We start from the raw sequence: 16,010 nt of genomic DNA on the forward strand, positions 1-16,010 counted from the left end.
CAATGTGTGGAGGCAGTTTTTATTTAAAATCCAGGGAACATGATAAATAAAAATGACCTACAAACCTTAAATTATTGATAAACTAGAACGGTGCTCGGGGGCGTGCATACCTCCGCCAAGGCTAACTCCCTATCTCGCTGAAGAATTCCTGGGTCCACCTGTTAAACTTCAAACATCTATTGTTAATAGCTTCAGTAGCTTTTTCGTTATCCTGCAGCCAGATGGCAATGGAACGGTGACCTGCTTGCCGTCGGTTACTCTTCGCCGCAGTATTAAGTGTCTTTAATTACCTTGAGCGATAGATGTGTGAAAATCAGATGTTAAAACAATTAAACCACTCTATTGGACTAATTGGGTTTTATTCAGGTGACATAATGGTGTCAGGCCCGAGAGTTTCGCTCCAGGACTTCACCAGACATGTCTGTTTACACGTCTGTTTACACAAGCACAGAAAATTCCCACAATTTCCGGCCCGGTGGTGCAGTGGTCACGGTCGCCTCACTGCCAGAAGGTTTTGGGTTTGAAACCTGGGGTGTTTCTGTGAGGAGGTTGCAGGTCAGGTTAACTGGAGACTCTAAATTTACTAAATTTGTGTTTGTCTCGTTTGTGTGTTGGCCCTGTGGTTCCCCGCCTCTTGGCCAATGTCTGCAGGAATTGGCTGCAGCCCCTCAGTTTTGATAACGGATTGGATGGAGTAACCGTGTCTGCTCTTACACAAGTTCAAACAGTCGATCAAAGGTTGCATCAAACCCTACACTGTAACAAACTGCTGTCAAAATACAGGAAATTTCTGACAGTGTATCTGATGGTCAGTGACCCCTGTTCCCTTGGATGTTGCCAGCTGAGGGAGTATAAAGACCCCCACAGAGTTCAGGTCTCTAAGACCGACCGAGCTGCCGTCAGTCGACTGTCTTCCTCTTCATCATCTTCAGACCCCGGCAGTTTACCTTTGGATTTACTTATCGCTGGTGCCAACACTTAAATCATCAGCATGCATGGGTTGGCAGCGTGGAGCTGGTTGCTGCTGTGTTGTGGAGCAGCAGGCGTGTCTGGGCTGACGAGAGAGTACTTCCTCAGGATCGAGGAGGTGTCGTGGAACTATGCCCCGAGCGGGATGAACATCATTCAGAACCACACCCTGGACGAGGACGAGTAAGTAGAAAACCATTAGGTTTGATTACAGCCCTTTGATCACAAACAAAGTCAGTCAATCAAAATACAACATTGGCAATATTTACTGTCATCAAGAGAAATCAAAGCAGCGGTGTCCTCTTGAGGCGATCAGGGGGTAGAGCGAGTCAAACCTGTGGTTCGATTCCCGGCTCCATGTCTCACTCTGGCTCTTGTAGGATGTGTGATAGAGAGGTTTCCGTATAAACAGTCCATTTACTAATACAGAAAACCCCCCACAGATTTTATTGGCATTTAAAGTCATACAGACGGCAATAAATCATTGAGTTGACAAAAATCTCCCATCTCCACCTCCTACGTGTCCGTACTGGTACAGCTGCCAGTTCTCTCAAATAAAAACCCTAAACTAATCCAGTGTTTTCCATTTGAACCTGCACATCTTTAAATCTGCGTGAACAGAAGAAGGACCACGTCACAGGACTTTGCAGGAATGTGCAGCAAAGTTTCAGGAAGGTCCCTGACAGACCTGGTGGTATAACGGACAGGGCTGTGTGCGCTCCTGGCTGAACCCTCGTCACCCCTTGTTCAGATCTGGTCTGGGCACACTTTGTCAACATGCAGGACAAACAGAGACAGGGATTCATTTGTCCCAGCTGTCATTGGCCTTAACTTTGACCATTAACCCTGCAGACTTTATTTTTTTTATGCTTTATGTTATTTGGTGGTGGAGTGGTTCTCCTGCTTCGAACCCCAAGAATACCAAGTTCTCACTTTTACTATATTCCAAAGACATGCAGACGGGGGTTCGGCCAATTTGTCTCAATGTCAGCCCTGCAAACACTGGTGACCTGTCCAGGGTGTAGTCCGCCTCTCGCCCAACGTCAGCTGGGATTGACCTCAGCCACTGCGACCCTTAAAGAATAAACCGTATAGATAATGGATATATGGATTAGGTTTGTTTTGATACTGTTGTCTGAACAAATGTCCCCACAGGACAATATCCCTGAACCTTGAAGACGTTTAATGTACATATGGATGATATTTTTAATGCTGGGTGTTCTCATTCCCAGTGACTTTTCTTATGATGAAAAATCATAATGTCTGCTGTGAAAAAATATATTTTTAATCTATTTCCTTAATATTTTAACTGTAATCCACAGAATAAGAATAAGTAAAATGCGCTCTCTCTCTCTCTCTCTCTCTCTCTCTCTCTCTCTCTCTCTCTCTCTCTCTCTCTCTGTAGAGAAGCCTCTGTTTTCCTAAAGCGAGGCCCCCAGCGGATCGGCCCCACCTACAAGAAGGCTATTTATAAGCACTACAGCGACGCCACCTACAGGATAGAGGTGGTAAAGCCGGACTGGCTGGGTTACCTGGGACCTCTGCTGATGGCCGAGGAGGGCGACACAGTGATAGTCCACCTGAAGAACAGCGCATCCAGACCTTACAGCATCCACCCACATGGACTGAACTACAGCAAGGGCAACGAGGGTGAGGCCCCGACCCCAGCACAGGCAGACAGGACTCACTGACCCCCCCCCGTGTGACTGTGGTTGTGTTTCTCTCCTCAGGAGCCCTCTACCCAGATGGGACAGCTCCAGAGCTGAAGCGGGACGACTCAGTGGCTCCTGGTGCATCCATGACCTACGAGTGGACCCTCCCTGAATCCCACAGCCCGACTTCTGAGGACAGCAACTGTCTGACCAGATTCTACCACTCTCATGTCTGCCCTCCTAAAGACATCAACTCAGGACTTATAGGACCCATCATTATCTGTAAAGCAGGTACTGGAACATTTTAATCCTTCAAATACCTGGTGTTTTTACCCATGTGCATTTGTTTGTAAGTAAGATTGCACAAACATAACTAAACAGAAAAGTGGAACGTGTCATGGAAAACCCATTAAACTTTGGTGCGGACCTGGAATAGAACAATTTTTTAGCCTTAAAGGGCGTTTTTCAACATTTTAACTATTTCCCCAGAGAATAAACTATGAATCTTGATGATCAACTTGTGTGACTGATGTTCACGAGTGTGTGCAATTCGGTGCAGATCCAAATAACAATCCAGATATGGTGAACTTAAATGTGACTGTTGGAAGTATGCACTCTGCTGAATTCTGGTTGATCAAGTAGTATTGATAGCAATTAAATGAACGATAAAACGTGAACTAGAAAGTGCAATTTTCCCCTTTGCATTATTGTGTAGACACAAAACATAAAATGAAAATAGTACCTTAAATTGGTACTGCAGTATGTACTTGGTTACTTATTTCCTCTCTTTTCTAGGAACCCTGGACTTACATGGCGACATGTCCGGCGACTACCTGTACGCTCTGCTGTTCATGGTGAACGACGAGAACTTCAGCTGGTACCTCGACCAAAACATCAGGACGTACATCACCAATCCAGTCACCAACCTGAAGGAGGACGAAGATTTCATAGAAAGCAACAAGATGCATGGTGAGGGGCAGCATCACATCCACACACACACACACACACACACACACACAGATACACAAATACACAAATACACACAAGTAACCCTGAGTGTGTGTTGCAGGTATAAACGGTTTTCTGTATGGTAACCTGCCCGGACTGAGCATGTGTCAAGGCAACACGATCCACTGGCATTTGTTTGGATTAGGGAACGAGGTAACTATCCCATCATAACTATTAACCAGAATATCTGACTTATTTTGGGGTTGTAACTCTTAACTTGGGTAAAAAGCAGTTTCTGCAAAAGGGAAGAATACTATTCACACTAAGGTTGAAAATGTAGAATATAGAGGTATTCAAATTCCTCAAAATTTCCTCAAGCAAAGATATGGTAAGTCAATAGTTGTTTAAATGTCCTCCCTGTTCAACAGGTGGACATGCACTCAGTCCATTTCCACGGGCAGATCCTGACCACTCAGAACTACCACACAGACACCATCAGTCTGTTCCCAGGCACCAGCGCGATGGCTCTGATGGTCGCAGACAACCCCGGACACTGGCTGCTGACGTGCACGGTCAACGACCATCTGATGGGTGAGCTCACACACGAGGTCGCTCAGGAAAGAAATGTGTCCCACCACTGTGTGGAAGCTAAAACTGGTTTTGTGTTGTTGTCGTCCTTAAGCTGGAATGCAGGCGATATTTGAAATCAAGAAGTGTTTCCCCAACGTCCATAAGGCCCGGCCTCATGGTGCACTCAGACAGTTCTTCATCGCTGCTGAAGAGGAGGTCTGGGACTATGCTCCTACAACCCCCACTGATGGGTACTAACACACACACACACACACACACACACACACACACACACACACACACACACACACACACACACACACACACACACACACACACACACACACACACACACACACACACACACACACACACACCGGTTTCTCTGACGTCTGTGTGTTTTTGTGTGTGTGCAGTGAGGCAAACAATTTTGTAACCAGAGGTCCAAAACGCATTGGAAGCCGCTACAAGAAGGTTCGCTACGTGGAATACACTGACAACACCTTCCTCACGAAGATGCTACGCAGCCCAGAGGAGCAACACCTTGGAATTCTGGGTAATCCAGGCTGTTATTCAGGTGGCACGTGATGGGATTTTAGGTCATGGGGGAAATAAGTCGGAGTCAGAGCTGCTCAGGAGGCAGAGAGTCAGCAGAGTGACAAATATCAAGTTGGCAAAACTCAGAGAGAAAAGTTCACCTGCTGCTTTAAAAAATATGTGTCAACATGACTCAGAAAGTGAAGTTGTTTAACTCATAATTATTTGCCAGGAAAAATGTATTTGGATTAAAATGACATGAAAAGCTGCAAGTGCTCATATTTGAGAAGCTGTCAGTTAATTATCTGTCAATCAACTACTCAATTGTCAGTTTAGGTAAAATAATTGTCTAATCATCCACGAATGAATGAAAATAAATGGTGTCCAGGAGAATCTGGTTTATTCATATTTCAGACAGACTGAGGCTAAAAAAATCAGGCTCCGTATTCAAGACAAGTGTTTGACATATGTCACCAGGATCTTGTTTTTATTCTGCTGTGTGGAACTTTGCTTCCTGTTTCAAAACAGTTTAATACATATTCCTGGGAGTCTTTTCATTTGTAGTCCCATGTCTTAGATTTGGAGACTTCACTTCAGATGTCTCCCAACTCAATGTCCTGCTGAGGGACTCTGTCCTAAGTTTCCACTTCCTGTCTGTGTCCGTCTACGACTGCAGGTCCGGTGCTGCGAGCTGAAGAGCGGGACACCATCAGTGTGGTGTTCAAGAACAAAGCCAGCCGACCGTACTCCATACAAGCGCACGGTGTTCAGTACAACGTGGAGCAGGATGGGACGCTCTATTACAATGAACCTGAAGGTAAATACATGCATGTGCACACTTGGTTATCGGTGCATCAGATGTCCTGTCACTAGAGAGTTTCTTCATCTGTTCTCATGTCTCCCTCATCCATCTTTTCCTCAGAGTCTTACACAGCCAGGAAACTACGAGAGCTGAAGAAGGAACCAAGTGGGTTCAAATCTTTAATTCTCACTATTACCTTCAAAGATCCCTTTTCATTCTAATAGTTCTCCTCCTGTGGGGTTTTCAGGAGTAGTGACTCCTCTACCAGCGGCTCTGGTCAAACCTGGGACGGTGCACACCTACGAGTGGATGGTGCCGGAAGGTGCTAGTCCGGTGAGTGGGGAGGCCGACTGTCTCACGTACCTCTACTACTCTGGAGTGGACCCTGTTAAAGACACCAACTCTGGACTGGTGGGACCCCTCCTCGTCTGTCGACAGGGATCACTGAAGAAAGGAGTACAGGTGAGGACAGAGTCAGAGGAATTCAACTTCAACTTCAACCTCAAGTTCCTCCTTTATTAAAAAAAAGTGTGTGTTTCCTGTTGTAATGACAGCATGAGCAGAAGAACGTTCAGTCTTAGGAAATGCCCCTTTCAGATTTTGTGCAGTTTATACGAGGTGCTAGTTCATAGTCAGTTTGTTTCAAATTTGACATCAAGCTGGACTCTGACAACTTTTTTTGTCAAACCAGCGAAGCAATAACCATGAGACTATAATTCAGCCCCTCCAATTTATCGGTTGTCTGATACAAATCGGCCGATATGGGCCTTTCCCTGACAAATCTATAGTGTTAGTCTATAGCCGATATGAAGACTTTTGATTTATAGAATAAACATTGCAGAATAGAAGACAGGTTAATGAGTCATAATGAAACCACAGTTTGGCACGTTTCCTCTTCTCCTCATGCAGAGAAACTTTGATAAGGAGTTTCACCTCATGGCCACGGTGTTTGACGAGAACCTGAGCTGGTACCGGGATGACAACATCAAGACCTTCACCACTGCTGCCACCACTGTAAACAAGGAGGATGAGGACTTCATGGAGAGCAACAAGATGCACGGTTCGTAGGAGACACACACTGATCACATGGCAGCTTGATTATTACCTATAAAGATCTTAAATGTGTCTGTATCTGTTTTTTTTCCGTGCTGGAGGGGAGGAATTGTTGTTTTATCGTGGCAGATTTTGAACAGATGTTTTTTTTCTGTGCTCTGCTTTTTAGCCATCAATGGGTTTGTGTACAGGAACCTCCCCGGCCTGACCATGTGCAAGGGGGACAAAGTAACGTGGCACCTGTCGGGACTCGGCTCGGAGACGGACATCAACAGCCTTCACTTCGAGGGAAACCGCTTCATCTATCGCCAGAACAGACGAGACACCATCAGTGTTTTCCCTCACATCTCGCACACGGTCACGATGGTGCCGGACAGCATGGGTATACGTCTCCCTCTGACTCCACCCAGTCAATTAACGCCCTATAACAACATCTTCTTAAACGTATTTTTATGATATTGATTCCTGGAGAAATCATGTCTCCCTTAACCATCACGACAAGCCTCAAACAAATCCTAAAAAGTAAAACCACTTCTTCATGCTCGTCGTTTGACAAAGTGAAAACCAACAGCAACATCGTCAAAACACAAATTGGTCGCCACAGACGCACAACAGCACACAAAAACACAATTGAATTGTTTTAACCACTGCACCGCGCTTGATTTGTGTACCACTACCACTAAGCACCTCAAGAAAACGCAGGCATGTAATGACAAACCTGTACGTGCGTGGCCGAGCAAAGACGGAACGACTTCTGCTCAGTGAATAACACAAATCGGTTTGACTGTGAGAGGAAAGACACTAACTCCAAGCGAAGCAAACTTCCACTTGATCAACGTTTGGGTTTTAACATTAAGTTTTGTACGTGTAATGTGTGTTTCAGGTCAGTTCGAAGTGGTGTCTCCCACAGTGATGCATTATCGAGGCGGCATGAGAGCCAACTACACAGTAACGAAGTGCAGCTTCCTACAGCGTCAGGGCGAGATCATGCTCCACTCGAAAACATACTACGTCGCTGCCATGGAAATAGACTGGGACTACGCTCCCAACCGCACCTGGGAGGTCGAGATGTTCCGAGGTCAAGACAGGTACAGATACTACTGTCCCCAACGATACTCTGTCCTGTTCCAGTCACTAGAAACAGTTCTTGGCTGTGTGAGTGATTTTTGAATGAAATGATTTGTGTCCCTCTGCAGTCCGGCTCCTGCCTTCCTGGACAAGGAGGGGGGATTCATCGGCTCCAGTTACAAGAAGGTGGTGTACCGCCAGTTCACCAACAGCAAATTCACCACGCAGGTGGAGAGAACGGCCGATATGGAACACCTGGGAATTATGGGTAGGCTCTCAAGGGTGTGAAAGTGAACAGAACTGTCTTGATCTGACGTAAACACAGTGCAGTCAAAGTAATAACTCACATTTTAAAGACTTTACACATCCTGATCTGGTTCTTTCTCTTCCTCTCAGGTCCGATGATTCACGCTGATGTTGGGGACAAGGTGAAGGTGGTTTTCAAGAACATGGCGTCCAGACCTTATTCTATCCACGCCAGTGGAGTCAAGACAGAGGTCCCTGAGGTCCACCCCACCCCACCAGGTGCACTCAGGCAGGATATCAGCTGACAGGAAGCTGATTTAAAGAAAATGCTTGTTTTCCTTTGTAATCTAGTGGATTGCTGCTGCTGACATATGCATATTGATTGAATGGTTATGATGATTATGATATCTATATCAATAATTCGTACATTATATATATTTTGGGAGTGTGCGTATTTTCTTCTTGTCTTTGTCTGTGTGAGCTCGACAAGACAAAGTCCAATCAACTTAAATCTCTTGAAACGATGTGGATTGTTTTCCTGACCAACTCCCTTCTGCTGATGTCGGAGGACGTGTTCAGTGTTGACTTTTTAATTTTTGCAGCCTAACAACAAGACCTGATTCTGAAATCCTGGTTGGTCTCAGCTCGGTCGGACTGTGTGTAATTTATGTTTTTTTAATGGTTGTGTTTTCCCAGGTGAGACTCACACCTACAACTGGTACGTTACAAAGAACACGGGCCCGACCGCAGAGCAGGAGGATTGTTCTGTGTCAGCATACTACTCCACTGTGGATGTTGTCAAGGTACGTTACACACACAGACAGACACACACACACACACACACACACACACACACACACACACACACACACACACACACACACACACACACACACACACACACACACACACACACACACAGGCATTAACACAGCAACACATGTTTTTTCCCTGTTCTCAAGGATCTGTACAGCGGGCTGATTGGTTCGCTGGTGATTTGTCGCCGTAGCTGGACTAGGTGAGATTTTCTGCATTATGAAGCTTTATTATATTATATGTTTACACTGGGTTGTGTTATTAAGCTTCATAATTACAGTGAAATGCTGACGTGTTGTTTTATCCATCTGCCTCCAGGACTCTGGGATTTAAGAAAGAAGTAGAAGAGTTCGCTCTGCTTTTCCTGATTTTTGATGAGAATGAAAGCTGGTGAGTCTAAATATGAAGAAAGAGGATGAATGGATGAGGGGAAGAGGATGATGAGGGGGATGAATGGATGAGTGTGGGGATGAAAGAAGGAGGATGAATGGATGAGGGGAAGAGGATGAATGGATGAGTGTGGGGATGAAAGAAGGAGGATGAATGGATGAAGGGAAGAGGACGAATGGATGAGTGTGGGGATGAAAGAAGGACGATGAATGGATGAGAGGAAGAGGATGAATGGATGAGGGAAGAGGATGAATGGATGAGTGTGGGGATGAAAGAAGGAGGATGAATGGATGAAGGGAAGAGGATGAATGGATGAGTGTGGGGATGAAAGAAGGACGAGAATGGATGAGGGGAAGAGGATGAATGGATGAGGGGAAGAGGATGAATGGATGAGTGTGGGGATGAAAGAAGGAGGATGAATGGATGAAGGGAAGAGGATGAATGTGCAGTATTTGACTTCTTCCAGGAACAAACACATCTGTTCTTGTATTGTTCTTGATGAGGACTTTCTTCCTGCAGGTATCTGGATGAAAACATCAGGACCCACATCAGAAACCCTCGCCCAAATTTGAAGGAAGATGAAACTTTCATTGAGAGCAACAAGATGCACGGTGAGATAAACATACAAGTCAAATCAAACACGTTATTTTGACAGTGGGGGTCATTTTTTCTTTTTTCTGTGTGTGTTTTCCTGCAGCCATTAATGGCTACATGTACGGTAACCTGAATGGTCTGAACATGGAGGTGGGGGATAAGGTGTACTGGTACCTGATAGGAATGGGCAGTGAGGTGGACATACACACAGCACACTGGCACGGACACAGTGTGCAGTATAAGGTGAGGAAAAACACAACACACGCCAACACAATCACAGTTTACAAACACAAACATGATGACACAACCGCCTCCTCTCTGCAGCTCGACGGAGGTCCTCGCAACACGGATGTGTTCGAGCTGTTTCCAGCAACATTCCAGGTAAAACCTCATCACCTGAGCGGCTTTCTGTTAAAACTCCTTTTGTCTTTGTTGCATTTTAACACCAACAAATGAGTTTTAGGGGATCAGTGTTTGCAGCAACTAACAAATCCAACAGAACTAACAGGTACGATAACGCAAACTGCTGCAGAGAGCAAACCAGCAAGAAATAGACAATAAAAAATACTGTGTTTTGATACAGATCCACTTTAACTAAGAGAACTACAGGTGATCATTTTGTATCTTGTGCACAATCGTGTGTCTCCAAACGAGAGCAGATAGAATTTCAGTAAAAATATTATGTTATAAGGTGAAAAAAAAAATTAAGCCTCTAGAGACACATGTGAATTTTTTGTAATTTCCCTTCTGCACACAAATATAAAAAAAACTGTCGGGGCTTTCGGGGCTATACGATACAAACGAGTAAATATTAAGTTTAATAATAGTAAGTATTTTAAAAGAAATATTACACGAGCTTAAAAACTTCATCTTTAGAACCAATAAAAAGGAAAATATCTGAAAAAAGTTATTGATTTTTATGGTCAAACTACCAACGTTAAAAAATGACAAGATTTGGAGACAGTCTGTTGAGCTACGTGTGAAACTCTGTTCCAGTGGATCATGTTCTCATCTCTCTCACCTGCAGACGGTGAAGATGCGTCCTCAGTTTCCTGGTACTTGGCTTTTACACTGTCACGTCATTGACCACATTAAAGGTGGTATGGAGGCCATGTACACTGTCACTGAGAAAGGTAAGATGATGATGATGATGATGATGATGATGATGATGATGATGATGATGATGATGATGATGATGATGATGATGATGATGACATGTTTGTTTCTCCTCCACAGCAAAGAAGAAGGGAATCTTTGGCTGAATGGTCGAGGAAAATAAATCCATATTGACAAAAACAAACCGCGAAGTTATATCTGCAGCAAATTCAATAACAACATGAAATATGTAATAAAACACATGTATAAATTCAGTCTAATATGAAGAGTTACATCCTGCTGCCTCCATGTTAGCGGATAGAACATGGACCCAACAAAAAAGTTGTAACTCTGCAGACTTTGTCCCCAAATGACATCTTCAAAGCAAGATGGCAGCATTTGTACACTTTTCTTGGGAGGAAGTGAAGACGAGACGTCCGTCTTTATTAAAAGGTTCTTCCTGGACAACTTGTTTTATTTTTGGTCGGCCGCCTCACTAAACAGACAGTTAAAGGGCCTCTTACAGCACAGTAATCAATTCTTTCTGCAAAATAGCCAAAGCTACTGTGCGAGTTTGAATCTCACAATATTTGTTAAGTCCCAAAGGGTTTTCCTGGTTTTATTTACCTCCTCCGTCAACTCTCTCCCCTGCACTGTGGTCTGTTATTTTTGGGTCTGTTGTGGTCAGTCACATTCTTTACACTTGTACCTTTGTATATAGCTCGGTGTTAATTCTTGTAATAATTATAATTGTTGAATTTTACTACACGTGTCTTGGTCTGTGCAGACTATTTTTTTACGTGTGGACAACAATGATAATCAGGCAGCAGGGGGCGCTGTAGTCTGATGGAACATTGTTTTGGCACTGCTGGTGTATTCAAAAACAGGAACAGGGTACAATTAATGTATTGCATGAGGTATGGGAGAATATTAATTTACATTTTCTGTAAATTCACATATAAGAATATAAAACATTGCCCATAACATCTTTTAAAACTAACATTTCTTATAATTCCACTGATTTAATTGAAAAATAGTCTTTTCTCAAAGACGGTCTTGTTTTTGTTTTTGACAAACTTTGGTCATAAGTAAAATATTTTCAAACCCCAACAAGTTTTTGGATATATAAAAATCTAATAATACTAAATATCAAAATAGGCTATAAAATAAAATAAAAATCGAATGTACAAATATTGCAGTTTCATGTCTCGTCCTGTACTTAAAGAGCTCATGACAACAGTTTATTTAGTGGTTGTATTGTTGCTGTACAGGCTGTGACCAGCAGGTGGCACAATAAGACAGATGTGATAATATCAAACAGAGCTTCTGGTGTTTGTGTGTCAACATTTTAGTTTTAAGGTGATTCTTTGGTTAAATGTTGCCTATATGTTGAATATATAATTACACATCATAGGAGTACTGACAAATCAGTATTTCCAAAATCATGTTGTGCAGAAAAAATCAAAGTATTAAAGTTTTTCAAAGTATTTATACATATCATCTTGAAGTTTTACACACACGTGATATCCACAGCAGAATTCATGTCATCTCCCGCAGGCTCTACCCAGGTGACATCACTTATCTTAATGTTTCGGACATTGGCCTTTTGTTGTGACCTGAACAATCTCCGTCTGCGTTTTTCATACAAACTCAAATTTTGGAATCGATTTTCTCGACATTCTCCAGAGTTCATGTCCTAAAATGTCTAAATAGACAGAGTAGTTCTAACGTCTGTGATCTGTCAGACTGGATGAGCACAGTCTCAGATCAGTGGGAAGCAGCTCAGATGTTGCTGACGCGGGTCTTTCTGCAGCTGCTGGACTTTTCTCTCAAGTTTGATTCTCCAACTTCTTACAAACACGGCAGCAGGACTCTTTAAGGGCACTTTTCACCACAGGGTCGACCAACATGTTTTTCTGTAATCCTGAATTTAGAAAACCGATCTTTGGGTTTGAATCCGCAGCTTGACCCCGCTGTGATACAGCAGAAAAGTTTGTTCCTGAGCCGAAAGTTCCTCTATTTTCCAGCTGATTTCACTGCCAATAGGTTTTCAGCAACTTTCACCTCAAAGCCTCTGACATATAGGTCGTCAAGGTGATGAAACCAGGAGCCTTTGAGTGAGTTGGTGCCCCACAGAGGGCGGGGGGGGGTTCCCACTGGGAGCAGTATATCCACAGCATGATGAGAAATTGACTTCAGTCACTTGTTCCACTTATCTGAAAGTCCCCACGTGTCCGTCAACTCGTGTCAGTCCTCGTCTGTGATACTTGAAGAGTTCAGCAGTGTCAGTGTCAGTATTGTGTAAATAATTCCATAAATAGAAGATGCAACGAGTCACTTGAGGTTTCAGATAAAAGCCTCAAATACATAAACCACAGGCTGGTCGAGGAGCCACTTTATTCTCATTTTGCCCTTTTTGAGTGTTCAAAGATATTCAGAAATGGAAAAGATTAACACACACACACACACACACACACACACACACACACACACACACACACACACACACACACACACGCACACACAAACTGTCCCCCCCACACACACACACTGTACTGAGATGAGATCGGTGTCTGAGCAGTCTCCTGCAGTCTCCTCCATTAGCTGGAAAGGAAATGGAATTTAAAAGATTCAGACCATGAAATGTGCCCAATGCCAGCTCCGATATAAACCTCCACTGAATCTCAATGATGTGCTAACAGCTCCTGTCACATTCAACTAGAGAAACTAGACACTCACTCTCACTCAAAACCTCGGCGGTGTTACAGAACTACTGCACATAAATACTGTGCATCTGGGCGTATTGTGCGTTCGTGTGATGTGGGAATAATCACACAAAATGTGTTGCTGATGGTAAAGATTCATGCGGGTGCAAGAGTTGCTGACGTCATCACTTATAAACCACTTAACTTAATTTTAAAACCAGCTCTACATAGCAGCTTCTAATGTGGACTTGTTAAATGTTACTTATGTCACTTGTAAACTGAATGTGCATCTCTCACAAGCACCTGTAACATCAGACTTTTTAAACAATACAATATGTATATTATGATTAAGGTAAAAGATATTTATACTTCTGTCCCACCTGATCCTTTTCTTTGCTTTTCGTTATAAGGTAAATGCTGGGAAAAGGTCAGGGTGTTAAATACATCACATTTTCTTTACAGTGTCACATGAACACATGGAATATGGAACAATGACTTCACCTCTCGGGGAAACGGGACCTTCTGAGGAGCAGGTGAATGCTCAGTGAGTTGCTATTAAATCCTGGCTGAATGAGCCACTGCTGTTTAATTGATCCGGCCGATTTAAAAACTACAGGGACAGATTTCCCCCCCGGCAACAAACACAAAAGTGTTAAATCCATGTTAGTAGCGTGTGAGAGATAAAAATGTAAACAGATGAAAATTCGACAATTTTGTTATTCTAAGATCGCAATAGGGGTGAAAACCGTGTTCTGTCTTAACTAATTGAAAATGGTTGGTTGTCTGTACGAGGGCTGGCACAGCTGGTTCAGACTGTAAATAAAGACATGACAGCTCCACAAAAGTGAAGCCAAATAATCTGGATGGCCCCCTGGTGGCGGGCTGCCACATACAGTAGGTAATAAATCCCACCTGCTTTTCTTTGCTCTGCAGTTACTTGCAGCTGCTACGGTAACTTTGTAAGATTGTGTTTACAAATAGACATGAACGTTTCCTGGAAACATCTGGATGGCCCCCTGGTGGCTGGCTATAGAATAGGTGGGGGGAAAAAAACACCTCCTCCATGTTAGCAGAGGGGAAATGGACCAAACTAAATATGTTGTCTTTTATTATAGGTTCTTCTTATTGCACTGATGTTAGGTGGTTTTAATCAGTTATTTGATGCTATAAAAAGTGCAAGATGGCATCAAACTTATTCAGGATATTTTGGCTTCACTTTTGTACAGTGGGAGGAAACGGAGACGTGTCGTCCATCTTTATTTATAAAACATTATAGTGGATTAAAAAGTTTCTGAGATTTGCTGTCATGAGGTCACCTTTTCTGCAAGTTATGGTAAATATGTGCATTTCTTTAGTTAATGCAATTATTTTAATACACTTACACTATAATCGAATTCAGTCACATTACATCTCTCAGGTCTCTCATGGTCTTTGATATCAGGAGGCTCTCTCATGCAAACTGTTAGCATTGTCTGTGTGCTACTGACACAAATACAGTTTTGGCTCTGCCTGGACAGACGGCCTATCAGGACCGATCGCCTGCGACACTAGCATGTTGGAAGCAGATGGCTGGCGATGCTTGCAGTCGTGTCTCTCTCCCGCACCGGGCTCACTGGGTAGATTTGACACAAGCTTAATTAATGATTTGATAACTGCAGAGGCGTTAAGAGGAGCACGGAGACTGGCATGAATTCCAAATGCGAGAGCTAAACTGGCTTGTAATACGATGTGAAGGGATTTCTTAGCAGCAGCTTCTCCCACACGCTCTCCCTTTCTCTCTCTGCCTCTCACTGGTTCTTAGATCAGCCCAGTGTGAGCTCCACCACACGCTGCGAGCAAGAAACAAGTTGCATATTTAAGAGCGAAACAAAGCAGATGTTTATTGAAAGCTGCGCTGCCTTTGAGCTGCGCTGTGAACCTTGAAGCTGTTAAAGCTCTTAAAGTCAACCATCTGTGAGATAGGCGAGTCATTTTGGATAAATAAAACTGGGCTGACAGATCTCAGTGGTGTGTGTTCTAAACATGATGGATTGATTACTGAACCGGGCGACTGAGTGGAGGCCTCCGAGGGGCCCCCTGAGTTTCACCTGCAAAATGTTGTTGAAGGAAAAACTAAAAAGATGCCAAATGGTCACCACACTGCTCTCCTGGTACTTACCTGTTTTGCACCACAGAAGAAGAAAAGGGCCCCTACGCTCTGGTCAGGCTGGTAGGACATACTTCCATACATGTGATATAGTTTCTATGGAAACAGAGTAGGTCCGATGTCAGCGGACAGCCTGTGCGATCTCTGTGAAGCACTTCACGTTAATGACAACAAACAGCCACCTGTCGGAAGTAGAAAGTCCCACGAGTGAAACTACCAAACACCAACACTCAATAAAACCTCTCCACCATTCAGAGGCCTAATCACCCAAATCTCACATGTGCCCAATCTGTCTGGAGGCCGGAGACTTCAACCTGAATGTGTCCCAACACTGGCACTTTACTTTAGAGTAAATTGTATTACTTTGACAATAATGCTCTAATATGAGAATCAAATCATAAAATAATTAAAAATGAAGT

At 43.5% G+C, this 16,010-nt stretch overlaps 1 protein-coding gene across 1 annotated transcript; it reads left to right on the forward strand.

The window, feature by feature from the left end:
- The first annotated feature begins 861 nt into the window (after positions 1-861).
- Positions 862-11,205, forward strand: LOC118121562 (ceruloplasmin). Its single transcript, XM_035177544.2, has 24 exons — positions 862-1,152; positions 2,375-2,619; positions 2,700-2,912; positions 3,417-3,590; positions 3,691-3,782; positions 3,998-4,160; positions 4,252-4,390; positions 4,556-4,695; positions 5,353-5,493; positions 5,599-5,643; positions 5,726-5,940; positions 6,388-6,538; positions 6,701-6,913; positions 7,415-7,619; positions 7,728-7,867; positions 7,996-8,124; positions 8,542-8,648; positions 8,808-8,863; positions 8,980-9,051; positions 9,571-9,662; positions 9,749-9,888; positions 9,970-10,026; positions 10,673-10,778; positions 10,882-11,205. The coding sequence occupies exons 1-24, from the start codon at positions 992-994 to the stop codon at positions 10,905-10,907; spliced, it is 3,222 nt and encodes a 1,073-aa protein (XP_035033435.1). The 5' UTR covers positions 862-991; the 3' UTR covers positions 10,908-11,205.
- The last annotated feature ends 4,805 nt before the right edge of the window (positions 11,206-16,010 follow it).

The sequence above is a fragment of the Hippoglossus stenolepis genome, chromosome 14 (genome assembly GCF_022539355.2).
Source record: "Hippoglossus stenolepis isolate QCI-W04-F060 chromosome 14, HSTE1.2, whole genome shotgun sequence".
NCBI classification, from domain to species: Eukaryota; Metazoa; Chordata; class Actinopteri; order Pleuronectiformes; family Pleuronectidae; genus Hippoglossus; species Hippoglossus stenolepis.